Genomic DNA, 27,292 nt, shown 5'->3' with positions numbered 1-27,292 from the left:
GGTGCTTCACAGTGACTGTATCATGAATCATCTAAACTGGGACACTGGGAAAATCGAAGAGGGTACTATTAATAATTATGCTGAGACACCAGACATAAAGCAAGACTATTCCAGGCCAACTCTTTAGGAAGGCTGGGATCACGTAACTCTCTGTCTTCTCCTTTTACCCTGCCACGTAGAAGTCATACTTCTTACTCTTTCTGTGTAGTGAATCCTGAGGGGCCTGGGAAACCCTGTTTTCCCACTTTTTTCTACCCAACCTGTCTTACCCAAATGTCCCCCAACCCTCATATCTCCTTGCCCAACAATAAGAGACCACATTCATGCCAATTTGAGAGAGAAGCTCTATTTATATTGGTGGCACAAGTGAGCAGGAGTCCAGTGGGGACTCTCAGGGCCATGCAGTGTTCTCTTGAGAGTCAATACAGGGGATCAGATCTCCTTCCCCCGCCTTTGCCTGGGGAGACTTGAGGCTTGATTTGTCTTTCCCTTGGCTCTGGACTTTGAGGAAGTTAGGGGTGGAGGTTTGGGTTTTGGGTTTCTCTGCCCCCAAGTCCCTCTCTGGATTTCTAGCTGCAATGTGCCTTTGAGCCAGAGTTGGTGGGAAAGCACTGTCCTAGATCTGGGTATGGTGTTGAGCCTATAGCCAGAGGAAGGAAGGAATTCCAGTGTAGAGTCTGCAGAGGGAAAGGACAGGAATGATGCCAGAAGCTTGTGACAACGAAGAAAGGGAAGAGAAAGAAGGTGAAAAATCGGGTCCTACATTTGCTTGTCAGGAAGGACCAAGTCATTTTGTGCCTGAGAAGGCACAGTCCAAAGCTTGGGTTTTTACCACTGTTTGCTTTCTGGAGCATCCTTCCAGGTTTTTTCATTTTTCTCACCATCTACAGCCAGTGAATCCACTCTGCCTGTGAAGTGGCTGCCTTAAGATTCAGCCTCCTCTGACACTTCCTGTGTGCAGATGTGCACAAAGATGGAAGCTGGGTGAAGGCTGAGGCCATCCTTGGAGAGCAGGTGTATGTGGCGGTAACCTGGGGGTGGTTGGAGGGTGGAGAGGACAGCATCAGGAAGACGGCCAGAGCTGGGGTGTGGGCCGGGAGAGGGAGGACCATCTCACCTTGCTGCATGCAGCTCCACGGCAGGGTGTACTGACCAATGAAGTCATTTCGGGATTTCCAGTCATAGTCTTTGACCACAAAACGCAGCAGGGCCAGTTCAGGTACCAGGATCCGGAAGCACAGTGTCTGCCCCCAGTATGGATTAAAACCTGAGCCAGGGAGGGTGAGTGAGGGAAAGGATGAAGGAACAGACGTTATTGACCGCGCTGGTGAGTTGCTTGCCCTGTGTTCTCTTGCTTCATTTTCAGAGCAGTCAGCACTTGACAGGTGAGGAAACCAAGTGGATAAGCAGTCTGCTTAGGTCACTGTAAGTGAGAGACCTGGCTTCAGACCCAAGTCCTCATCCTTTGTCCTGTCTGCACTGCTTCCCCTGGAGGGGGCAGGAAGGATGATGGACTGTGCTTAACAGAGACCTGGACAGTGGGAAAACCACAGCCATGCTCCTCCCACTTTCCCCAGCACTGCCCAGCGTCTCACCATTGTTCTCCACGTAGCTGGTCTCTTGCCGGGTTGTGTCTGGGCGGACGCCAAAGATCTCCACTCTAACCAAGGGGTCCACAATGGACTGTTCTTTGGTGTTGTCCACTTTGGGGAGTTGCTGACCACTGATTACCTGCAACCAGGGCTCTGGAACCTCACTAGTTCCTGCTCAGCCCAGCCCCCCTCCAGCTCTCACACCCTGGGGGGAGGAGGAAGGCTGAGGGGAGGGGGAGACATAGGACCTTGCACTATATGCTTATGGTTTACAAAACTAATTCTCATGGGTAATATATTTTCTTCTAGTACCTCACCTGCAATTTAAAATGCATCCAAGTAGAAATTTAATAAGGTCTGAAAGGGGGAAAATTACGACAGCAACCCTTCTCTAGCACTTCTGTGCCCTAGGCACCGTTGTTAGCACTTCAGATTAACGAGGGGCTCCCCAGGTGGCTCAGTGGTCAAGAATCTGCCTGCCAGTGCAGGAGACTCGGGTTCAATCCCTGGGAAGATCCCCTGGAGTAGGAAATGGCAACCCACTCCAGTATTCTTGCCTGGGAAATTACATGTACAGAGGAGCCTGGTGGGCCACAGTCCATGGGGTCACAAAGAGTCAGACAGGACCGAGCACACACACAGATTAATCTCAACAGTCCTGTACAGTAGGCAGTATTACCCCTACTTTGCAGGTGAGAATAAGGTTAAGTTTGCCAAACATTACATGACTAGTAAATGGGTCTGAACCTAGGCGATTGACTCCAAAGTCTATGCTGCCCCATGAGGAACTTTCCCTCTATTACACTCCTGTCAGACCTAGCCGCCCCTGCCCCAGGCTCTATTTCAGCTATCCCAGTTTCTTCCCAGTGGTTTTTCTTTCCATTATACCTGGATTATGAGGGTCTGGGCTTTGAAAGGGCTGATGGGCCTCTCAGGGTGGAAGGAACTCTGGGCATCGCGCAGGAAGTCTGGCTTCAGCACATAGCCACAGCCAGCATTCTGGCGGAAGAGCCCATCACACAGGTCCATCTCCAGCCCGGCTGTCTGCATGTTCATAGCCACTGAGGGCCCCAGGAGAAAAAAAGGAAAGAGTCACCTTGGGGGCTAGGCAGCCATCTTTCAGGGAAACCAGACAGAACTTTTGGGGTGTAAAAGGGCTGCTGGCAACACTGGAGAATGTCTTTCTCAGCCCGGCACTCCCCTTGAAGCACTCTCTGGCCCCACTGCCACCCAGGGACCGACTTCCCATCCATTGCCCTTGCACTCCCTCTTCCCTGTCCGTACCACTCCCTCACCCATCTGGCAGCCTGCATTCCAGAATTCCTGGGGGTTGTAGTTGGATGAATCCGTCCTCAGGCCACTGGGATACACTCTGCTTAACTGCCAGGCATTGTGCTGCACAAACTCATCGCCTGTAAAGAGGGTGTGGGTCCCGAGATGGTAGTGGGTGGAGTGGACCCTCCTACTTCCTTGGTCTCAAAGGCCCCCGCCCGCCTACTTCACTCTTCTCTCCAGCATCTCCTAAGGCTGTGACTGTCTCTGCTCCATGCAGACCACCTCCCCCAGCTGTCTTTCCCCTAGAGCCTTGAGTCCACTGTTCACCTCCTATCCCCATACCTGGTCTGGGGAGTTCCTTAACTTCAACGTCCCTCTGCTCCCTCATCCTCTTTCTTGGAACTCATCCTCCTGCCCGTCAGACCTGACTTTACCCATCCCATTTCCATCCCTCCCTCTTGGTCCTGACCAGCCTCCTTGATGAGGCTCTTGGCCTTGGTTTCAGAGAAAGATGATGTTTCATAGAAGTGGTAGTGCTCCCTCGAGTGAGTGAAGCTGTAGAATGTGACAGCCTTCAAGTAGACAACCAGGGCAGAGAGGGCTGGACACAAGATGGCCTTGGGTTTCTGGAAAAGGAGAGAGAGGATGATAGAGTTGAGCCATTAGCAATCCGAGAGGGAAGAAGCCAGTGGCCAAGATCTGAACTTCCCCACCCAACCTAAGGCTCTGCCCGCTGCCTCCCTCCTGCCTCACCTGCTTGGGAAACAGAAGAAGCCCAGGCTTGGAAATAGGAGCCTGGGCCATAATCTGACAACACAAAGGCCGACACAACAGCGGGCACATCACAACCTGAGGATGGGAATGGGAATAAAAGCAGTCTGCGTATACTAAAGGGATCAGTTTCAGCCTCTGGGCTTGAAGGGTTACTGTGCAGGTAACAGGTCTTTAACTTATTACTGCTAAACAGAGATGTCATCCTCACTACCTCTCATCTTTTAAAACAAATTAATTTTTTATCAAAATGTATATGAATCCAGATACATCAAGTTATGCAAATGGTCATGGAACTCACACCTGGAAGGATGTCAGAGTCCCAGAGTAACATCTATAGATTTTTCTGAATTCCCATTTCCATCCCTGGGCATGGCAGCAGGTGAGACAACACAGCTCCAGAGAGAACAGGATAATAAGCTAGAAGTCATTCAGCTGAGCCAAGCAAGTGCATAAGAGAGAGAAATGCAGACTTCAAAGCAAGATCTTGGCGGTCCCACCGTTGGCAGGCCTTCCCCAACCTTCCATGCTCCTCCTCTTTGGCTATTTTTGGTCCCTTTTTAGACTCACCTTTTCCAAGAAACTTTCTAGCAATAAACTCACTTTAGTTGAGGTCATAGCAGTCACTCTAGTAAGCCCTACTTACCTAATATAACAACACACACGCACACATCAGTGGTTTTTGAAGTATCATTTAAAGAGACTGGGAAGTAGTACAAAGATGTCTCAGAAGTCACCTGGGAGACCCAGGAGAGAGCCAAAGAAGTACTTCAACCAGAATGACTCTGCATATATCTATTTTGTGTCCTGAGCTTCCATATAGAATTTCATTAAAAAAAAAAAAAAAAAGATCTCACAGAACAAAGAAGTTGGAAAGCCACTGCCATATGTCTGTATATGGCAATCTATATGGTGATGCTGTGTATGGCTTCTCATGCCTCTTGTCATTGGAGGCAAGGAGCATTTTGCTCCTTGGTTCTCCACCCTGCCTGGCTCCAGTCTCTTCACACATGGGGTCTCAGCTTGTAGTACTGACTAATCAAACACCAGAGCAGAAAGACCACCCTTCTGGCCTACCTTCTTTTTGTCCTCACTGCGAGGGCTCAGCTCCTGGGGCTCAGACTCCAGCTGGGCCTCCAAGTCCAGCTTAGCCTCCTGCTCCGCTTCCAATTCAGCCTCTGGCTCTTCCTCCTCTTCCTCAAGCATTAGCTTCTTCCCCTTCACAAGGATCTTCCCCCGAAGGTCCTAGGGGATGAAAACAGAGGGGCCTGTCTACCTGTCTGCTCTGGGCCCCTCCTGTGGGTCGTGTAGCTCCTATGCAGCTCTCACAGGACCACCTCAAAGGCAAAGGAAGCAAGTAAGTGGTCGGAAGTTCCCACAGGAAGGCTACTTGATACATACAGCAGGGATTTCTTATGGTTAAGCCAACCTGTAACATCTCTAAGGTAAAAAATACATGCGAACCCCTACCTCACATTTGAGACATAAAGATTCCTCATAGATTGAAGATTTACATGTAAAAAACATTAGAGTATTAGAGGAAGATAGAGACTCTTTCTGAAAAGCCTCAAGGTAGGAAAGCCTTTGAAAACTCAGAAGACATAAAAAATGATTGGCAGAGGTGACTACATAAAGGTTAAAAACCCGTAGAGCAGAAGAGGCTATGAAGACAAAAAGAAAAAATAGACTGCAAGGGGAGTCTCCTGGCAGTCCAGTGGTTAGGACTCCACACGGCTGTGTCCTGGGTTCAGTCCCTGGTTATGAACTAGGTCATCCAAGTCGCACAGAGTGGCCACCCTCTGCCCCAATAGACTGCAAAAAAGTATTTTTAAAGCATTAATATCTTTAACATTTTTTAAAGTTATATATCAAGAAAAATTATAAACTCTAATATAAAAAGTTTGTAAATAATATCAGTTAATTTGAAAGAATAAAACAGACCTTTGTTTTTTAAAAACTTTTTTTTCATGTTTGCCATTACGAATCATCTCACTACTGGAATTGTTTGTAGTCATTACCTTACACTGTTCAGTTGGAGTGAAATTTGTTTTTTTTCTGCACCCTGCCCCCCTACCACGAGGGCAACTTGACAATAATAACCAAAAATGTCAACATGCAGTTTTCAACCCAGCAATTTTTTTCCTAGGAATCCATTTCAAAGAAAGAGTAAATGAGCAAAGCTCTATGTACAAATGAAAAATTATAAACAACCTAAATTTTTACCATTTACTGGTTATTTTTACCACCTACTGGTTGAGTAAATTATGGTCAGTAACATAAAGTACAATACTATAGAACTGTTAAAAAAGAAAATATATATGAAAAAATATTTGTGATATATATAAAAGGGATAGAAAGGATGATCCCATTCACATTTTTTAAAAATGTAACCATATATACATATATATGTCTATATAAGTGTGTAAAAAATCCATAATGTTGGCAGCTGTTATTGGAGAGGTTGAGATTATGGTGGGGGACTCTCCCTTTATATTTATAGAGCCTATAATAATGAACTATCAGGAAAAAAAAAAGATCTTCCATTGAAAAAAGAAATATAAAGTAAACAAATGGTTTTAAATTTAGAAAGCTATATCTGGAATTTTATGTTGAATTAGATTTCTTTTTATTTCTTTTGGCCATGCCACTCGGCTTGCAGGATCTCAGTTCCTGGAGCAGGGATTGGCAGTGAAAGCTTGGAATCATAACCACTAGGCCACATTGGAACACCCTGAATTCAATTTTTTAAAAATTAAAGTTGTCTCTGAGAATATTAAAGAGCAAGATGGTCCATCTGAGGGTGAGAAGAAGGGAACAGATGGGCCTGGAAGGAAAAGCCAAGGCCGGTAGGGAAGCCTGGGCTGGAAGGGCAGGGTCCCTACCTCGGGGGAGGGCAGCTGAGTGGGAGGCTGCCCATCCAAGGCTGTCATCAGTAGCTGATCCCCCAGGATCTCCGTCAGATGGCGCACGATGATCTCCTGCTGCTCCCAGCTGCAGTGGTTCTCCAGCGACAAGATGACTGGATAGTCTGACGTCTGGTCAGGAGGGGAAGGCATGCTGGAGCCAAAGTTCTGAGGCCTATAACCCTCTTGCTTCTCCAGCTCCACCCCCACCCACCACCCCACCACCCACCCCCTGCCAATTACTCAACTGAGTACCCTGATTGCCAAAAGTCCTCTGACTCCATGCCAGGCCTCCAGGAGATCTGCCTGGGTCTAGGCACCCCACATCTAAAAGTCACTCTTGGGACCCCAAATCTCAGATCTGTGCCAGGTCTGACTCAGGTCCTTATGGGACCTTTGAGTTTTCAGGCTTAGAGTGGGAAAGCCAGGCCAGTGCCCCTGACATGTTCACATTACACTTTCAGACTTTCATCCCCAGATAGCTATTGCCTCCCAGCTCTACCCACCAGTTTGTCTGTTTCCTCCTCCGCCATCTCCCAGGTGGGTGACAGAAGTTTTTAGAAGTAATCATTACAGTTAGCAATTACTTCTATGACTACTTAACTAGTAACACATCCAACACTTATTCATAATAATCCCTTAATGTTTGCCTGATGCTTCACAATTAAAATCTCTTTTACGTATATGTCATTTGACATCACCTAGGTCGGGAAGATCCCCTGGCAAAGGGAATGGATACCCACTCCAGTGTTCTTGCCTGGAGAATTCTATGGATAAAGGAGCCTGTTGGGCTACAGTGCATAGGGTCACAAAGAGTTGGATACAACTGAGTGACTAATACTTTTACTTTCCCCTGCATCCCTCCCCAACCCCAGACCCAGAGTCTCTTCCTTCAGATCCTCTTGCTAATCACCAGTATTTCCATCCTGAGGCTCCCACCTGGAAGGCATACTGTCCTATAGCGGCCACAACATCTTTGAATGGGATGCGGGAGGTCAGGGTGTGTCCGTGGTAAACAATAGGTTCCCCGCTTGGTCCATCCCATATATCCACCTCCACACAGCGGCACCCCCGCTTCAGGGCCCTGCAAGAACCCCACCCCCCAGGGACAGGAGGGGTCAAGGTGTGATCTTTCACATAGGGACCCTCTTCCCTCTCTGGAGAGAACAGTGCTCACCGGCACTCACACATCAAGACTCTGTCAATTTACATCTCCGTGGACCCCTGTCTGTCTGCTGGGACACACCTGCAGCTCACACTGATCTCCACCAGGCCCTACTCAACAATCCTCCCTTAGGGAGCCATCACATACTGCCTTCTGGTATTCTGCTTGTATATCTTTATATGACACCTGAGTTATTCAAACTCTTGGTAAATTTACATTTTACTTCCTTGCTAGGCTTCCTAGGGAAGTTGCACTTGAAGTGACTAGTTCAGCTGCTGGCATTACAAAGATGCCTTGACTATTTGATCTATTGCATGGTTAATCACAATAAAGTCAGGTACCATTTATTACCTATTGACACATAAATTACCTTATTGAATCCTCACAACAAGCCAGACAGAATAGACAGAATAGTAATCATCTCTGTGTCTCAGATAGGGAAGCTGAGACAGCGAGAGGTTAAGTATTTGACCTCAGAGTACCAAGTGAGGGAGCTAGTTGTTTATCTCAAATGGTCTGACTCCAGAACCTATGTTTTTAAATCCTCTTCCCTACTGCCTCCCATTTAACATTGAGTTTATTCATTTGTTCAAAATAAATCTGTCAGGACCTCTGGTGCCAAGGTAATTTCATGTCCTATGAAAGAGAAGCCGTGTTTACCCGCAGGGTTTCCACAGCACTCTCCTGCCAGTCTTCAATATCTCCTCCAAGTCTCTCAGGGACCAAGGAATCCTCAGCTCAAATCCCCCCACAACAGCGTTTCAATTCCTGCAGTCAACTAACAATTCCTCTCCAACTTCCCACAGATCTTTCCATCTCATGAGCTGGACCCCTTCACCCCCCAGCCCCACAGCACCGTATGTATCCCTCCACGCTGCTCTGGCCACAAAGCTGGTCCCCCACCAGGTAGGTGTTGTGGGAGGAGTTGATGTAGTAGTGGTTCAGGGGTTGAGTCATGTCCTGGTAGAGGGGGTGGCAGGTTGGATTGAAGATGTCTCCGTCCTTTGAGCAGAGGTAGCCGAGGAAGCCGTCCATGCTCAGCACATGCCGCAGTTTTCCTGGGGTGTGGAGTGGCTAGAGTGAGAAGCTCTCAGCGGCAGTGCTCAGAGCACCCCACCCCTCTCCAGGGCCCAGCCTTTCAAATGGTGTCCACTCCCAGCCTCCAGACCCCATTGCCCTATCCAGCCTGTCATTTCAAGCATCCCCATCCTCAGAGAACCATAAAGATACAAAGGGAATTATTAAGATCATGCTAGTCCAGTGCTGCCCAACAGAACTTTCTACAGTGATGGAAGTGTTCTCTGGTCTGCACAGCCCAGTACGATAACCTTTAAATAAATAAAGCTACTGAGCATTTGAAATGTTGCTGTGTGACTGCGGAACTGAATTACAGTTTTGTATTCACAGGAGATTGGCTCCAGGACTTCCCCCTTCCCCATGCTGCTGCTGCTGCTGCTGCTAAGTCGCTTCAGTCATGTCTGACTCTGTGCAACCCCATAGACAGCAGCCCACCAGGCTCCCCCGTCCCTGGGATTCTCCAGGCAAGAACACTAGAGTGGGTTGCCATTTCCTTCTCCAATGCATGAAAGTAAAAAGTTAAAGTGAAGTCATTCAGTCATGTCTGACTCTTAGCAACCCCATGGACTGCAGCCTACCAGGCTCCTCCGTCCATGGGATTTTCCAGGCAAGAGTACTGGAGTGGAGTGCCATTGCCTTCTCCGCCCCTTCCCCATGCTGCTGCTGCTGCTAAGTCGCTTCAGTCATGTCCGATTCTGTGCGACCCCAGAGATGGCAGGCTACCAGGCTCCCCTGTCCCTGGGATTCTCCAGGCAAGAGTACTGGAGTGGGGTGCCATTGCCTTCTCCGGCCCCTTCCCCATAGCAGATACCAAAATCCATGGACGCTCAAGCGCCTTACACAGAATCTCATGGTACAGTCGACCCTCTGTATCTGCGATGTGGCACCTGTACATACAGAGAGCCGACTGTAATTTAAATTTAAATAGTCACATGGGGCTCAGGGTTACCATGAAGGACAGCACAGTATTTAGTCCAAAGGACTAATTTCATAGATGGGGCACCCGAGGCTCAGAAAGGATCAAAGTCAAAGACTTGTTAGTGACAAGACCAAGGTGCATGCATGAATGCCAAGTTGCTTCACGTCTGAAGACTCTTTGTTACCCTATGGGCTGTAGCCTGCCAGGCTCCTCTGTCCTCGAGATTCTTCAGGCAAGAATACTGGAGAGGGTTGCCATGCCTCCTCCAGGAGATCTTCCCAACCCAGGGATCGAACCTACATCTCTTACATTTCCTATATTGGCACAGACGTTCTTCAGCTCTACCACCACCTGGGAAGCCCCAAGACCAAGGTACCTGTGTGTTATGCCCTGGGCTGTGTAGCTACTGCCTACTATGGCCTGAGGGTTTCTTGAGCATTGCCAAGGACATAACATGCAGCATCTCCCTTAATGCTCTCACCAACACAATCAGGTGGATATAATATAATCTGCCCTGAGAGGTTAGGTAACATACCCAGGGTCACATCTGTGGTGGTTGTTCAGTCGCTCAGTCATGTCTGACTCTTCGCAGCCCTGCAGCATGCCAGGCTTCCCTGTCCTTCACTGTCCGCCAGAGTTTGCTCAAACTCATGTCCATTGAGTCAGTGATGCCAGTCAACCATCTCATCTCCTGTCGTCCCCTTCTCCTCCTGCCTTTAATCTTTCCCAGCATCAGGGTCTTTTCTAATGAGTCGGCTCTTCATGTCAGGTGGTCAAAGTATTGAAATTTCAGCATCAGTCCTTTCAGTAAATATTCAGGGTTGATTTCCTTTAGGATTGACTGGTTAGATCTTCTTGCTGTCCAAGGGATTCTCAAGAGGCTTCTCCAGCACTACAACTCAAAAGCATCGATTTCAAGGCATTCGGCCTTCTTTATGGTCCAACTGTCACAGCTGTACAGGACTGCTGGAAAAACCATAGGTTTGACGATACAGACCTTTGTCAGCAAAGTGATGTCTCTGCTCTTTAATATGCTGTCTAGGTTTGTCACAGCTTTCCTTCCAAGGAGCAAGAGTCTTTTAATTTCATGGCTGCAGTCACTGTCAGGTGGCGCTAGTGGTAAAGATCCTGCCTGCCACTGTAGGAGACATAAGAAACCCTGGTTTGATCCCTGGGTCAAGATGATCCCCTGGAGAAGGAAATGGCAACCCTCTCCAGTATTCTTGCCTGGAGAGTTCCATGCACAGAGGAGCCTGGCAGGCTACAGTCCCTAGGGTTGCACAGAATCGTACATGACCGAAGTGACTTAGCATGCACACAGTCACTGTTTGCAGTGATTTTGGAGCCTAAGGAAATAAAATCTGTCGTTGTTTCCACTTTTCCTCCTCTATTTGCACAAAGTGATGGGACCAGATGCCATGATCTTCGTTTTTTGAATGTTGAGTCTTAAGCCAGCTTTTTCACTCTCCTCTTTCGCCCTCAAGAGGCTGTTTTGTTCCTCTTCACTTTCTGCCATTAGAGTGGTATCATTTGCATATTTGAGGCTGCTAATATTTCTCCAGGCAATCTTGATTCCAGCTTGTGATTCATCCAGCCTCGCATTTCACATAAGATACTCTGCATATAAGGTAAATAAGCAGGATGACAACATACAGCCTTGACATACTCTTTTCCCAATTCTGAAGCAATCCTTGTTCCATGTACATTTCTAACTGTTGCTCCTTGTCCTGCATACAGGTTTCTTAGGAGACAGGTAAGGTGGTCTGGTATTCCCATCTCTTGAAGAATTTTCTACAGTTTATTGTGATCCACACAGTCAAAGACTTTGGCATAATAAATGAAGCAGAAGTAGATGTTTTTCTGGAATTCCCTTACTGCTTTTTCTATGATCCAAAGAATGTGAGCAATTTGATCTCTGGTTCCTCTGCCTTTTTTAAACCCAGCTTGTATATCTGGAAGTTCTCAGTTCGTGTACTACTGAAGCCTAGTTTGAAGGATTTTGAGCATTTAAAACTTGCTACATGTGAAATGATGGCAATTGTGTGGTAGTTTGAACATTCTTTGGCTTTGCCCTTCTTTGGGATTGGAATGAAAACTGACCTTTTCCAGTCCTATGGCCACTGCTGAGTTTTCCAAATTTGCTGATATATTGAGTGCAGCACTTTAACAGCATCATCTTTTGGGATTTTAAATAGCTCAGCTGGAATTCCATCACCTCCACTATCTTTATTCATAGTAATGCTTCCTAAGGTCCACCTGACTTCACTCTCCAGGATGTCTTGTTCTAGGTGAGGGACCACACCATCGTGGAAATCGAGATCACTAAGACCTTTTGTACAGTTCTTGTGTGTATTCTTGCCACCTCTTCTTAATCTCCTCTGCTTCTGTTAGGTCTTCACTGTTTCTGTCCTTTATTGTGCCCATTCTTGCATGAAATGTTCCCTTGATATCTCCACTTTTCTTAAAGAGGTCTCTAATCTTTCTTATTCTGTTGTTTTCCTCTACTTCTTTGCACTGTTCTCTTAAGGTTTTCATCTCTCTTCTTGCTATTCTCTGAAACTCTGCATTCAGTTGGGTATCTTTCCCTTTCTCCCTTGCCTTTTGCTTCTCTTCTTTTCTCAGCTATTTGTAAAGCCTCCTCAGACAACAACTTTGCCTTCTTGCACATCTTTTTCTTTGGGATGGTTCTGGTCACCGCCTCCTGTATAATATTATGTCACATAACTAATAACTAATAAGTGAAGGAGCTGGAATTTGAACCCAGGGAGTCAGATGTCAGAGTCTGCTCTACACTGTTGGACTGTGAAGTCTCACTGAGGATAACTTTGCTACAGGGGAGGCAGAACAGCTTGACTCTCATGCCTAGCTTCCTCATTCCAGGTGTGACAAGGCCTGGCAATGGTGGAAATGGCAAGAAGTTGGGCGCAAAGTTTCATTATTTCTATATTTTGGCCATGACTTGAGGCATGCTGCTGCTGCTGCTAAGTCGCTTCAGTCGTGTCCGACTCTGTGTGACCCCATAGACGGCAGCCCGCCAGGCTCCCCCGTCCCTGGGATTCTCCAGGCAAGAACACTGGAGTGGGTTGCCATTTCCTTCTCCAATGCGTGAAAGTGAAAAGTGAAAGTGAGGTCGCTCAGTCGTGTCTGACTCTTAGCAACCCCATGGGCTGCAGCCTATCAGGCTCCTCCGTCCATGGGATTTTCCAAGCAAGAGTACTGGAGTGGGGTGCCATTGCCTTCTCCGGACTTGAGGCATGCAGGGTGCTAGTTTCCCGATCAGGGATCAAATCCATGCCCCCTTCAGTGGAAGCTCAAAGTCTTAACCACTGGACTGCCAGAGAAATCCCACAAAGTTTCATTCTTGACTGTAATAACTCAAATTGCAAATTGCTAAAGTCCATAGCTACCAGGTACTTTTCATGTGCTTTATTTCATTTGATCACCAGTTATTTTACAAATGAGAAAACTGAGCCTCTGATAGGTTAAGCAACTCAGTACTCTAAGAAGCAGAGTGGGGACTTGAGCCTCTGTCTCCTGACTGATACCACACTTTGCAGCCACAGTGTTGTTGTATCTGATAATCAAGTGAAAAGGGAAAGAACTCCAAAAAGGGTGGATAGAATAAATGTGGGGCTTCCCAGGTGGCTCAGTGGTAAAGAATCTGCCTGCCAGTGCAGGAAACCCAAGAGACAAGGATCCAGTCCCTGGGTTGGGAAGGTCCCCTGGAGTAAGAAATGACAACCTACTCCAGTATTCTTGCCTGGAAAATTCCATGGACAAAGGAGCCTGTTGGGCTACAGTCCATGGGCTACAAAGAGTTGGACACAACTGAGTGACTGAGCATGCACACAGGCAGAATAAATGTAATGATGTATGCTGGATTCTTCATTGGAAACAGAGGATCCTGTCTTAACCCTTCAACTTCCTCTTCTGTTTAGTTTTCTGAAAAGATTGCTTCACAGCCCCTTTCTTCTCTAAGCACCCACATAAATCTGGAATCAGTGATTCCAACACTTTGTTTGGCTCCACGGTCCATGAGGGTAGTGTCCTTGTCTGACCTACTACTGTATCTCTGTTGCCTATCATTGGTCCTGGCACATTACAGGTACTCAGTGAGCATTTGCTGAAGTAGCGAGTGAATGAATCAATGAATGAAAGGGAATGGGAATTGAGACCTAAGAAACCTGGGTCACCTGTCCAGCTCACATTCCTCTCATGTCTTATTCTCATTCTCAAGAGAGGCACCAGGTAAGAGTCAATGATCTGGCTTTGAATTACAATTCCTCATTTCATTAACTGTTGACTTTAAGCAAGTCACTTAATTTTTCTGAATCTCAGTTTTCCTCTTCTGTACAACTGAGTTGATAATAGAAATCTACTTCCATGGGTTGTTGGAAGGATTAGAAAAGGCATGTAGAGATATCATCAGCACATTATGGGATGCTTAGCAAAGGCCCAATAAAGATTATTGCTTTTGATTTACAAGGATGTAGTGAGTACTAAACCCACTCCGGTGTTCTTGCCTGGAGAATCCCAGGGACGGCGGAGCCTGGTGGGCTGCCGTCTATGGGGTCTCACAGAGTCGGACACGACTGAAGCAACTTAGCAGCAGCAGTAGCAGCAGTGAGTACTAAGGGCTTCCCTGGTGGCTCAGATGGTAAAGAATCTGCCTGCAGTGCAGGAGACCTGGGGTTTTATCCCTGAGTTGGGAAGATCCCTTGGAGAAGGGAATACCTACCCACTCCTGTATTCTTGCCTGGGAAATCCCATGGACAGAGGAGCCTGGTGGGCTATAGTCCATGGGTTCGCAAAGAGTTGGACACAACTGAGCGTCTAACACACTCACACACTCACACACACACACACACAAAGGACTAAATAATGTAAGAGCTATAAAGTGAAGTAAAGTGGAAGTTGCTCAGTTGTGTCAGACTCTTTGCGACCCCATGGACTATATATATAGTCCATGTAATTCTCCAGGCCAGAATACTGGAGTGGGTAGCCTTTGCCTTCTCCAGGGGATCTTCCCAACCCAGGGATTGAACCTAAGTCTCCCGCATTGCAGGCGGATTCTTTACCAGCTGAGCCACAAGGGAAGCCCAAGAATATTGGACTGGATAGCCTATCCTTTCTCCGGCAGATCTTCCCAACCCAGGAATCAAACTGGGGTCTCCTGCATTGCAGGAGGATTCTTTACCAGCTGAGCCACAAGGGAAGCCCAAGAATATTGGACTGGATAGCCTATCCTTTCTCCGGCAGATCTTCCCAACCCAGGAATCAAACTGGGGTCTCCTGCATTGCAGGCGGATTCTTTACCAGCTGAGCCACAAGGGAAGCCCAAGAATATTGGACTGGATAGCCTATCCTTTCTCCGGCAGATCTTCCCAACCCAGGAATCAAACTGGGGTCTCCTGCATTGCAGGCGGATTCTTTACCAACTGAGCTATCAGGGAAGCCCTCTTTATATTAATAATGTAAGTTTTTCATGCTCTGCAAGGAATGAAGGGCAGGAAGGTGTCTACTAAAGGGGCAAGGAGAAGGTTTGAGGGCAGAGAGGGCATATTTTAACTGCTTGTTAAGAGCCAAATGATTGTCTACCTCATCATCCGCCTCAGCCAGGGGCTGACTAGGTGCTCAGCTCAGGGACTTAGGACTCAAAAACCACCTGGGGAACTTGGAGAAAGTCCAGGAAACGGCAGAGAGCCAGCACTTAAAGAGACAGCAAACAGGAACCATGAAGGGAACTAAAGGGAAAGGAATCACATGCCCTAGAGAAGAAGCCAAAAGTAAGAGGAGCAGGATTTTATGTTTCCACTGGGACAAAGGTTGATATCAGGAAGAACAGTGTGAAAGTGAAGGATGAGAAATATGAGCGTGGTAGAGGAAAGGGGACTTACGGAATGTTCTTCCTCCTAAGAGATACAGCACTACAGAGGAGACTCCTGTCTTATGTGGGCAGGAAATGGCTTTCTCCTTCTGGAGGAGTGATTGAATGAGATGAAGATGATTGGGAAGGGGGTCTGGGGGACTGAATTTTCCCTTAGTTAGGCAGAAGGCTAGTTGTCTCTTGGTCCCTCATCTGGCCCCCATGTGTGTTGCCTCACCACCCTAGTCCTCTTACCACTTTCTGAAGGCTCATAGCGGTCGATGAGTTCCAGAGCAAGGTCAGAAGCCCGTTCTCCTTCCTTCTGCTCCTCTTGGAGGAAATCCACAAATTCCAACAGGGTCAGTTTCTGCCCATCAGATGAAAACTTTTCAAACAGTTCCTGCACTTCTGGACGCTGAGTCAATGACTTATAGAACTCTACAAATTCTTCTCCCTCCAGAGTCCCAGACTGGGATGTGTCTGCTGTCTGCAGAAGAGGGTTTAGAGGAGAGTAAAAAACCCTTTAACGGCAGATGTTGCAGTTTTGACTTTCCTTGTAAGGGCGTTATTATTGATGGAGCCAGGCAGGCTTCCACAGAACTCCTGACATTTAGTGTTCATAGGAAAAGCCACTACAGGAAGTAAAAAGCAAAATTTCGGCCATACCATTTGCTACTAGAGAAAAATTTCAACTAGAAAGAATTAAATGCCCCCAACATGTCCCTAAAAGATCAGAAGATCCCTTTTTCTATTTACTCACATGCCAGTTGGAGTTTTCCACTGTACTAGGCACTTGTGAAATCCTGGCCAAGGACAGAGAGGTCCCTGAGGTCTGATGTAATAACATGTTGTTATTTACCTTTCATAAGATTATGAGTCATCTTTCCAACAAGACTGAAGGGTAAGAACCATGTCCTACCCACACTTCCCAATGAACCTGGCGTAGTAGGAGAGATTCAACAGCTGTGTGTTGCTGGAGAGGGTTGGAGGACTTCTGGCTAAGGGAGAATGTGGCCTTGATTGGCTTCCCCAGAAGACTCACCTGGAAAAGCTGAAAGGCATATTCTTGGTCCATTTCCACATTCATCAGGTGCAATAACCGTTGGACCTCTCCGAAACTCATCCGACCATCCTGGTTTTTGTCTCCGCGCTGGAACCAATCACTCAGCCATCCAGGTCTGAGTCAAGGCAAAAGCACTGAGTGTGTGTTTGTGTGTGCAGATGTGTGTGCACATTCATCCATTGACTGCTCCCCTGTCTTTGTTGCCAGTCCCCTCCCCAGAGCCAATTCATTTTCCACATTAGCTTCTGGAATAATCTCCCCAGAGCACCAATCTATCTTGCCCCTGCATGGCTCAGGTGCCTTTGGGGACATCCCGGTTGCCTGCAAAAAGAAGCCCAACTTCCCTAACATAGAAATTAAGATCTCCTTCACCCCAGTGATCTGGCCCCAAACCAGCCTTCTCAACACAGAAATGACTACCTTGCACCTCAGACAGATTCAGCAAGCCCCTGCTTGGTGATGTCCCAGCTCTTCAGCTTCCTACCTCTGGGCCTTTATTCATGATGTTTCCTCAGACATGAGTGCCTTCCCCTCCTCTTCCCTTCAGTTCAAATTCTACTCATTTTCAAGGTTCAGCTCAAACGCTACTTTCTCCTGAAGCTTTCTCATGACCATCTCAGCTAGAAATAAGTATTTCTCCTTCCTTTGAACACCCACATATCAGCTAAGTACTGTAATGCTGGTAAATTAAATTATTCACACAATTCTATTTTCTCTGCTGACTAAAATAATATCTGAGCCTCATTAATCTTTGTATCCCTAAAGCCTGGCATAGTGCCTCTTACATTCTACTTAATAGATGGTGAATAAATGAATGGACCAGCATAGAAGGTGAATACAGTCTAGGAAACTTGAAGTGAGTTGATCCCACTAAGCCCCCTAAGGAGTTGCTCCCCATCCCTATGGGAGTTAATGCCACTGGGATCTTCTGTTCAGCTCTCAGGATCAGCTCCTAGTTTGCCTCTCACGGTCCCTTTACCCAATCCTGGGGGCCCTGATTCCTCTCCAAACTCTGTGTGACTCTGTCTGTGCCATCACAGGCCTCCATTCTTCCCTCAGTATCTCAGCCTCACATCAGCCCAAGCTGTCCCTGGCCACCCCATCTGGACTCTCTAGCCCTGTGCCCCCTCCTACTTGTCCCTAGCCCTTCAGCATCTGGCTCCTTCAGTGACCCCTGGATCCCACTCTGACTCCATCCTGCTGATACTGGTCCAGCCTCTCCTGTTGGTCCATGTTGGTGACAAAGCCCACCAACAGCTGGAGCCCCTGCATCCAGGTCTGGGCTTCCTGGACACTGTTGGCCACCAGGTCCAGGTTGGAGCGGCGGCCATGGAAGACGATGGTGAAGCCCTGCTCCAGGGGGAACTCCTCTGCCAGGTTGCGCAGCAACTCAGACTCGTGGCCCTCACGTACTGTGTCCACGTCGGAGATTGAGACTGCCAGGGAAGAAGTGAGTGGGGGGCCCTGAGCAAAGGGTCTGACAAATCACAGCAGCTGAGAGCCAAGGACCAGTATTCCCCCTTTTTCTCTCTGAAACCACAGGAGGAGGGACCCCAGCCTCCATAGACTAAAACCCCCAAAGCCTTAGTACAGGGAGATGCAGAGTCTTGGAATTCAGATTGCCACATGAGTCATTGTTTTCATAGCAGCATGACAAGGGGCCTGTGCTGGAAATGGCAAGACCTGGCTTCCAGCCACCAACTAGCAGTGTGACAGGGACAAAAATGACGTAGCCCCTCAGTGTCCTAATCTTAAATAAGGGATGGTCCCTTCCATGGCCAATCCACATGGTGATCAATTACAGGAAGACTGGTGGGGCTGACAAGTGGAAGCACACTTGCAGGATAGAAGCAGTTACACCAAAGCATGACGCGCCCAAATTCAGTTCTCTCATTCCAGGTTTGAGGGCTTCCTCTTTCCAGATGTCTGGGAGGGAGCCAGAGAAATCCTTCCCCCCGCTTCTTCAGCTGGGGCTGGTGTGGATCGTAAGCTCTGGTTATGTCTCTAAAGTAGATTCTCTTAAGTGAGTCCTGTGGTCACATTTTTAGAGGGATCATAAAGTGTTTGGCCAATAGGAGGCACACTGTTATGACACATTTACGATATTTAGAAATATTCACTATAATGGTTAATTCACTAAATTCATCTGGGTTTCAGGCCTCATGCTAGGTGGTTTACATACATTAAGTTCTTGAGCTCCTGTAATGTACTAGGCTGTTTAATCCTCATTTTATAGATGAGGAAACTTATATTAGCTTAAGTTAAATAACTTGTCCAAAGTCACTCAGCTAGAAATTGGCAGAGCCAGGGCTTTTATCTAGACAGTTGGCTACCCGAGATCATGCTATAATAATAATGATGATGATGATAGTAATAAGATAAAACCTATGATTTATTGAGCCTTATTATGTGGCAAAGACTCTTGGAAGATCTTTGCATGCCATAACCAATTTGATCCTTGTAACACCCTGAAGAGGCTAGTACAGTTATAATTTCCATTTTACAGGCTCAGATAAAGACACTAAAGAGACCAGAGCAGGGCACATCATAAGACACTGGTCACTCCTCTGCCCTCAAGCTGCTGGGCCTGTAAGGTCCTGTCCACCCACATGCCCACCCCTGGCTACCCACATCACTCACAGCTGGGCTTGGCCCTGCCTCCAGCCTGCCGGGCATGCCAGACTGTCATGCCATCATCCTGAAGTCTGAAGAATCTTAGCTTCTTCCAGCTTTTGGACCTCACCTTGCGCATCATTGTGCCTTTCTGCATCAGCAGCAGATCTTGATTGATGGGCAGCCCTGAGCCAGGAGAAGAAGGGACTGAGTAGCTGGTAGGGAAGGTGGAGGGCCCAGGACGAGCTTTGGAACAGGAGTCCAGCCTCCTCCCTGTCTCTGGGCTGTCTCCCCAAGCCTCTTCTGCAGGGGTACTCACGGCCTTGCAGCAGATACGCCATCACCCACTGCTTCACCAGCTGATGCCAGAGTCACCTAAAGGAGCGAGGAGCAGCAAGAGACTTCAGGTTAATCTTGAGGGCTTACAGTAATAGATCAAGGGAGGAAGAGAAGGAAATTAGTGTTCCTTGACTGCCTGCATTGTGTCAGCTACTTCATCTACATAATTTGTAGCTCTTTTCACTTCTAATTTGAGTTTAGTGATTGAGGCTTAGAGAGGCTAAGAAACTTGTCTCAATCACACAGGGACTTGGAATTTAAACCCAAATATATCTGATTTCAGAGTTTCTGCCGTTTCCCACAGCCATCTCCGACAGGGCCAACCCAGGGGTTTCTGCCAAATACCCTCTTCTTTCCCAACACCCTACAATCCACGAGGTCATGTTGACCACACCTCTCTCAGTTCCCCATTATTAGGAATCACTGACTTGCTGGCTTCCCCCTTCCAGAACTTGGAATCTCTCTGCCTCCTAGCCTTTCCTTCTCCAAGCAGAATCATCTCAACTTCCCTTCCAGGAGCCCTCTCCACGCTCCTGTGTGGATCCTCCAGCTCTGGACAGGCTAGGCCAGAGTATTTCTTTTGTCTCTTCTACCACACTTAGAACTGCGCCTTGCTAAATAAGCCACTTCTACCTTCACATGATAAAGTGTAGCTCATACTCTTATTCATAATAGTAATTCTCACAGTTTTAATGGACCAGATAAGTTACATAGTCTCAGAACAGCATGTTCAAGTTTTCTCTACTTGAGTAGAGAGAGTTCCTACCTTTAAATATATGCTCATTTGCTGTTGCTGCTGAGTCGCTTCAGTTGTGTCCGACTCTGTGCGACCCCATAGACGGCAGCCCACTAGGCTCCCCCGTCCCTGGGATTCTCCAGGCAAGAATACTGGAGTGGGTTTCCGTTTCCTTCTCCAATGCATGAAAGTGAGAAGTGAAAGGGAAGTCGCTCAGCCGTGTCCGACTCTTAGTGACCCCATGGACTGCAGCCCACCAGGCTCCTCCATCCATGGGATTTTCCAGGCAAGAGTACTGGAGTGGGGTGCCATTGCTCATTTAGGACTGGTTATTCCGGTAGTCATGTATGGATGTGAGAGTTGGACTGTAAAGAAAACTGAATGCCGAAGAATTGATGCTTTTGAACTGTGGTGTTGGAGAAGACTCTTGAGAGTTCCTTGGACTGCAAGGATATCCAACCAGTCCATCCTAAAGGAGATCAGTCCTGGGTGTTCATTGGAAGGAATGATGCTGAAGCTGAAACTCCAATACTTTGGCCACCTCATACGAAGAGTTGACTCATTGGAAAAGACTCTGATGCTGGGAGGGATTGGGGGCAAGAGGAGAAGGGGACGACAGAGGAAGAGATGGCTGGATGGCATCACCAACTCGATGGACATGAGTTTGGGTAAACCCCGGGAGTTGGTGATGGACAGGGAGGCCTGGCGTGCTGCGATTCATGGGGTCGCAAAGAGTTGGACACGACTGAGTGACTGAACTGAACTGAAGTTATCCTAAGAGCTAACAACAAACTTGCCTTGAAAAGAACTGGATGATTTGATTTGTGGCCACTTTGATCCTAGCTTTGTGCCTAGAACAAATATACTCAGTGCTTAAAGCAAATCATGCTGAAACTGGCAAAGTCCATGGAACATAAAGCTTTATGCTTTTGTATAAGCAAAGGATCCATGCTTGAAGAGAAATATTGTGGGTTTTAATTAGTAAGTTTAAACTTAAAAAAAGTCTTTCCGGCTGCCCTTTGCAGCATGTGGGATCTTAATTCCCCAATCAGGGATCGAACCTGTGCCTCCTACAGTGAAAGTGTGAAGTCTTAACCCCTGGACTGCCAGGAACATCCCTGAATAAGTTTAACAATTTGTCAGTGGTGAACATCTAAAAAAAAAAAAAAAAAAAAAGGAAAGAATCCTTCAACTAATTATTCAGTTAGTACTCCATTTAAACATCATGTAGTTCAACTCCCTACGTTAGAGCAGAAGTCCAGAAACATGATGTGACTTGTCTGAGGTCACACAGCATATTAGTGCCCCATCTCCCTTAATTAGGAAGAGCCTGTAAAGCCACCCAGGGTGACGATCTTCAGGAATGATGTAGAAGTCACTGAAATTATAGCTCTCCTGACTGAAGGACCTAGAGAAGACTTTCCAAAGGAGTAGGAATGTGCAGGAAACCAATCTGAGTCTAAGCAGAAGAGATAAGGCAACTCTCAGGAGAGCAAGAACACAGCTTCAGTCCCAAGAGGGAAAGGTTTTACTGGCTGAGGCTGAATGTAGAATCCTGAGTGAGACCAGAGGAGACCTCTGGATGGAAGAAGGAAGGAAAGAAGACAGGAAAGCATCTCTGCTTTGCTGGGTGGTGTTGCACAGCTTGGAATCCAAGGTTTGCAAAAGTTCTATGAAGACTAAAAAGTAATAGATCTTCATTAAATGTCTTAGAGTTTCAGACTCTAAAAGGGGTTGGGGTCAACCTGGGGCTGAAGTCTAATCCCCTTTGCCAACATTCTGCCTCCTCTCTTCTCTGAACTTCTGGGATGGGTGGGCTTTAGCCCTGGGAGAAGACAGAATTACCTTCTGTCTATATGCCTGTGTCTGGGAGCCTCACCACAATGTCAAGACATGGGAGGTCTGAGAACAGTCCCAAGCACAGGAACATCCCTACCGCGTCTCAAACCAGCCTTAGAAAATGATTTTATACTCTTTTGTCAAACTCTTTCAACCTCAGAGCTTGGCGTGCCCTGCTCCCATTCTTGAGTCACTGTTTTAAAACTGTATCTAGGTGACACGTGGCCGATAGAGGGCTAGGTTCAACTCAGGGAGCCACAGGATGTCAGAGCTGGACTTCATTTTGTAGAAAAGGGACAGAGGAGCTCTTTTCTCTGCCATCCTACGTGTGATTGAGTTTGCACCTCACCATGTCTTCTCACAAGACTTTCAGGATCAGGCAACTCCTGACCACGAAAAAAAGCAGAATCACCCATTCCTCAATAGATTCCAATGAAAACAGGTAATCAGATACAACTCCAAGAGAAGACACTGGAGAAGAACCAAGCTGGCTGTGTCAGAAGCTTCACGTATGAAGTGGCACACATTTATCCTGTGTTAAGGTTGTACGTTAACCAACCAGATCACAGAACATCACCGCTCTTTGAACAACTCACAGGGGAGACGAAATGCTTGGCTCCCGGTGCTTTCTGTTTCCCCACCAGCGGTCTATGGAGCTCAGTTATAAGTATGGGAACCCTTTTGTTAGAAAAAATAAAAGGCCAGAAGGCTAGCTGAACTGCCAGTCACCTAACGAATTAAGTGGCAGAACTGGGGCTAGAACTGAGGTCTCCATTTGACCAACTCAGAGACCTCACCGAGACTACCCTTAGAAAAGGCTTTCTCTAGCAAGCTGATGAAAGCAGAGCTGGGACCCAGTGAGGGACATTGTTCTCCCTCCCCGCCACCCCATCATTTTCTGTTCCTACCATATCCCACTCAACAGCCTTTCTTTTCCTTCTTCCTATTTTCTTCCCCTTCCCCCTCTTCTACCTGACCCCTTCCTTTTCCTTTCTTCCTAGCTCACTTTTCTCTCTCCTGACCCTCCCTTTGCCTTCCTATTTGCTTACCTAAGTCAGCCTCTCTTTGCTCTTGACTTCTCATCCTTCTCCTCATCCCTTCTCCTCATTACTCCTTGCTCTTTTTTTCTCTTCTAATTTGCAATGACTCGGATTCTCGTCCCCTGAAAGGCGCTTGAGACTTTGGTTCAGGAAGAGGGACTCTTGGGTTGGGATCCTGAGTAACAGATCCTTCTGCTCAGCTTCATTTTCCCCTGTATCCTAGGAGACCGACTAAACTACTCAGAGAATGCAACTTAGAACCTAGGTGTTCTAGGTCTTGGTGTTTCCTCTGGCACCTGAAGGTGGAATGGGGAGGATGGTCACAGCTGAGGCAGGTACAGTTTGGAGAGGAGGGAAAAAGGATTTGGGAGTGGGAGCAAGAGAAAGAGGCAAGAATCAGAGGATAATGATTGAGAGAGAGGTTGGGTCTTAACTGTTTATGCCTAGGCACATATATGGAGCTCCCTGAGGATACAGATAATTACCTCTATAATACAGATGAGAAAAGAGACACACAAATAGGGCAGGAAGTGGCCAAGGGTTGCCAAGCAAGATTTGGTCCTCAGCTGACAGGTGGCTTCATATCACCTGGAGATGGACTTTGGCAGAGTTGCCGGTGGCTTATAGTGGAATTCAAGGTGTCTACAGTCTCTCTGAGGGCAGGATGGAAGAGATTCATCCTGTCTACTCTCTTTCTTTGGAGCAGAATTATGACAAACCTGGTTCATATGAAGAGGACAGAATGGCTCCAGTCACAGGTCATAGCCTTCAGAATGTTAGAGCTTCAAGACTCATACAACACATCAATCTAGTGGTTCCTGGTTATATCAATGTCTCCTGTAGAGTGTCTTAAAATAGAGATTCCTTAGCCCCACCTCAAATCTACCAGATCAGAGTTTCTAAGGATGGGGCCCAGGAATACTCATTTTTAACAAGGGCTCCTGAGACACAAGCAAATCTAGGGACCCCTCTACTCCCCCCATAGTAGATCAGGAAGCCATGGTCCAAAGTCAAAGAGCTAGTTAACATCAGAGACAGGACTAGGAGAGGGTACTCTTCCCAATATTTTTTTTATAATGCTTCCCCAAAAAGGCAGCTTTATTTAAAGAGAAGTTACAGTAAAAATGAAAGAATGTTTCCTGTGCCTAGAAAGATTCTGTTGTACTCTTGTGCACATCAATTTAATGTTCTCATGGACGCCTGTGAATCAACCAGATTTGTTCATGCCTCCACTCATCCCATAAATTCTCAAGTGCCTCCTATTTGACAGCACTTGGTCAGACCTAGGAGGCAGCTGGGAATAGGTCAGACTGAGTCCCTGAAGTGTGAATTGTTGTTTTGGTCTCAACACCAATTTGTCTGAATATCAGTTTTTCGGTTCTATAATCCTTCCCATTAGGCCTCTCTTTCATGGGCACCGACAAAGTGCCCTGGATCATTGAGCAGGCTAAGAATGAGGCATAGAACTCAAACCCTGGCTCTTTCCAAGGAAGTCTCACAACTCTCTGCCTATTACCAGGGGTTTCTGATAATAGAAGATCCCCCACCCCCGCCGTGGGTCTTGGTCAACCCTCATGTGGTAATCCTCAACAATCTGTTAATGAATTCATGCTGAAGCATGATTGCTTCAGTTCTCTCTCTCCCCTTCCTGGGGTGGGATCACCACTTATCTACACAGTGGCAGCCCTGGGTAGCTAAGAGGTCCTCATATAAAAAGGTGACTGATATAGCTAGTAGGAAAACTATAAGTCCAAGTGGATAAGCTAGAGAAAACCAGCAGGTCGGGGGCCTGTAAACCTGTTCAGGCAAAGGAGTCCAGGGTATGATTTAGTCAGGGGGAATAAGCATGTGGAGGCCACGGGCAAGGACTTGGGCGTGTCGGAGCTAGGAGCAGAGGCTGGTCAGAGCCTCCAGCCCTTACCGTGGGCAGGATAGCCGTCCTATGTCTGAGCTCTGGGATGCTCTCCGCCGTGGAGCAAGGAAATCCAGTGGGGCTCCTTTGCTCTTCTTGCACTCGCTGGCTTCCTCCCCTCTTCTGCTGCAGTTTGCTGCTGTCGCTGGCTGACTTACAGCCAGATGGAAGGAGTGGGGTGGGGAGAGGTGTGAGTTCTCTCCTCAGTCCAGCCCATCCCTTAAAGGCCCAGGACACTGGTCAGCGTGAGGGAGTCGTGGGGGTGGGGTGGGTAGCACAGGATTAAGGGGAGGGATTGACGAGCAGTGCATCTCCAGGGAGGAGGAGCCTGTCTGCCCTTCTCCATGCCAGCCCTCACTGACCTCAATCTCGCAGTAGCTTTCAGAGTGAAACCCAAGGAGTATCCGAGTGGCAGTGCTCCATGAATCACTGTTTTTCATTCTGGTTGGTTTCTCTCTGCATGTTGTACAGCTGTCTTTGCCCTTATTTCATCTGGCTCCCTTCCATGGTGTCTGTTTCCATTGGCCTGGTTGTGTGTCTCTGTATCCTGTCTTGCTGAGCACTCAGTCTAACTTTATGGCTCAGGGAAAGGAGAAAAGATACGGTGAGCAAGGGGGAAGGGGACAAAAGGAGGAAGAATGATTTTAGAGTGTAGAGGGAAAGGTTGGCGTCTCTCTATGTATTAGATATCTGCTGAATATTGAAGGAATGTATATATGAATGTAGGAGACAATTTGTTTCATAGATTCATTCATCCTACAACCGTTTGTTCAGCATCTCTAACAGGCAAGGACATATCTGTGTGTTTATAAAGTACATGTAGAAATGAAGCAGACTCATAGTGTATAAGGATCAAAAGCAAAAAGAGGAACACAAGGCTGGAAAGACATCCAGCTGGGAAAGCAAGGTAATGAACTTCTTAAAGCGTGTATGAATAGGCAGCGGAAACAAACACCAAGATTGAGGAAAGGGGGCCAAGTTAGGAGAGGAATAGGGGATTGTCAAGGGCTTTATTACGGCTCCATACTTCACAGTGAGAAACGGAGGCCCAGGGAAGTTTCAGCAATGGCCCGGACTCACAGGTCAGAGCAGAGACCGCCAGTCCCTTACACTCTCCCCAGTATTGTGAGCTGGGACCTACTTTTGCTCTGCCTTGGGAAGACTGCGGGGTATGGCTCTTTTTGGATCAGTGTATGACAGAATGGAGCTGAGGGTAGGGGCACAGCTCTGTACTTGGACTTCTGTGGGCTCATCTCCCAGTGAGTTGTGTCTTAATCACAGGCACAGAGGGAACTAACTGTACAAAGTGGTGTCATTTCTGAGTGTGCTGGGACCTGGCTGCCTCTTGTGGCTCCTCCAAACATCGCTCAACTGCCTAATATTCTACCATTAGTGCTTATTTATAGCTAAACCTTTAGTCCCATTAAAATAAAATCCTTCTGAGTAATTCCCATAAATGTCCGGATAGTGGTTACTTTGAAGAAGAGAGAGGCATTGCGGTGGGATGGGGCACATAGCTGGCTTCTGAAATAGCTGGCCAAGTTCTGTTTCTGGTCCTGGGTTGCTGATAAGGGTCTTCATAATAACTTATGAAGCTATACGTTTTATGTAGTTTTCTGTAGCTTTGTTATATTTTACAACAAAAGGGTTTCATGTTTTAGTAACTGGTAATTTCTGAAGCCTTACAAGTCTCAAAATTTATACCTAAGCTGAGTTTACTGCACTGACAGCAGGTTTTAATAAAGGAAAAGGAATATGCAGGGAGTAGAGGCAGAAGAGGGAAGGCCATTCCTGGGGAACAGGAAGATTAGGAGGCACTAAAGTTTAAACTGTGCTGATTTCATATCTTACTTCATAGAGGCTGTTTCCCATGCTTGTCTTATTCTTCTGTTTCCACTCCTCCAACGTTGTCCTGTCCTTATTTTTCCATACTAGCCCTTCCACACTCCCCTTCTACACTCCAGGATTTTTTTTTTTTAATTTGGCTACTTTGGGTCCTAGTTGCAGCCTGGGAGATCTTTGCTGCATCATGTGGGATATCTCATGGATTCTCATGATCATAATCTCATGATCAGCTCATGGACTCTCTGGTTGTGGCACATGGGCTTAGCTGCTCCATAGCACATGGGATCTTAGTTCCCTGACTAAGGATCGAACCCAAGTACCCTGCATTGCAAGGCAA

At 47.1% G+C, this 27,292-nt stretch overlaps 1 protein-coding gene across 6 annotated transcripts; it reads right to left on the bottom strand.

Moving 5' to 3' along the window:
• Positions 1 to 320: 320 nt before the first annotated feature.
• Positions 321 to 27,292, bottom strand: PLCD4 (phospholipase C delta 4). 6 transcript variants are annotated; one of them, XM_044937796.1, is made up of 17 exons: positions 25,473 to 27,287; positions 25,120 to 25,263; positions 19,564 to 19,619; positions 19,375 to 19,430; positions 17,839 to 18,067; positions 16,611 to 16,740; positions 15,824 to 16,055; positions 8,563 to 8,764; positions 7,481 to 7,625; positions 6,521 to 6,673; positions 4,716 to 4,883; positions 3,337 to 3,493; positions 2,888 to 3,004; positions 2,481 to 2,653; positions 1,596 to 1,731; positions 1,118 to 1,267; positions 321 to 1,031 (listed from the first exon to the last, which is right to left on the bottom strand). In XM_044937796.1, the coding sequence occupies exons 1-17, from the start codon at positions 25,548 to 25,550 to the stop codon at positions 925 to 927; spliced, it is 2,433 nt and encodes an 810-aa protein (XP_044793731.1). In that variant the 5' UTR covers positions 25,551 to 27,287; the 3' UTR covers positions 321 to 924. The 6 variants fall into 6 exon arrangements, with proteins under 6 accessions (XP_044793731.1, XP_044793732.1, XP_044793733.1 ...); XM_044937797.1 differs by having other exon boundaries at positions 19,272 to 19,430; positions 25,120 to 25,259; positions 25,473 to 27,284; XM_044937798.1 differs by lacking the exon at positions 321 to 1,031 and having other exon boundaries at positions 1,124 to 1,267; positions 1,596 to 1,660; positions 25,473 to 27,291.

The sequence above is a fragment of the Bubalus bubalis genome, chromosome 2 (assembly GCF_019923935.1).
Source record: "Bubalus bubalis isolate 160015118507 breed Murrah chromosome 2, NDDB_SH_1, whole genome shotgun sequence".
Lineage (NCBI taxonomy): Eukaryota > Metazoa > Chordata > Mammalia > Artiodactyla > Bovidae > Bubalus > Bubalus bubalis.
Note: the sequence above shows the minus strand (reverse complement) of the source record. Positions and strands in the feature narration are given on the sequence as shown.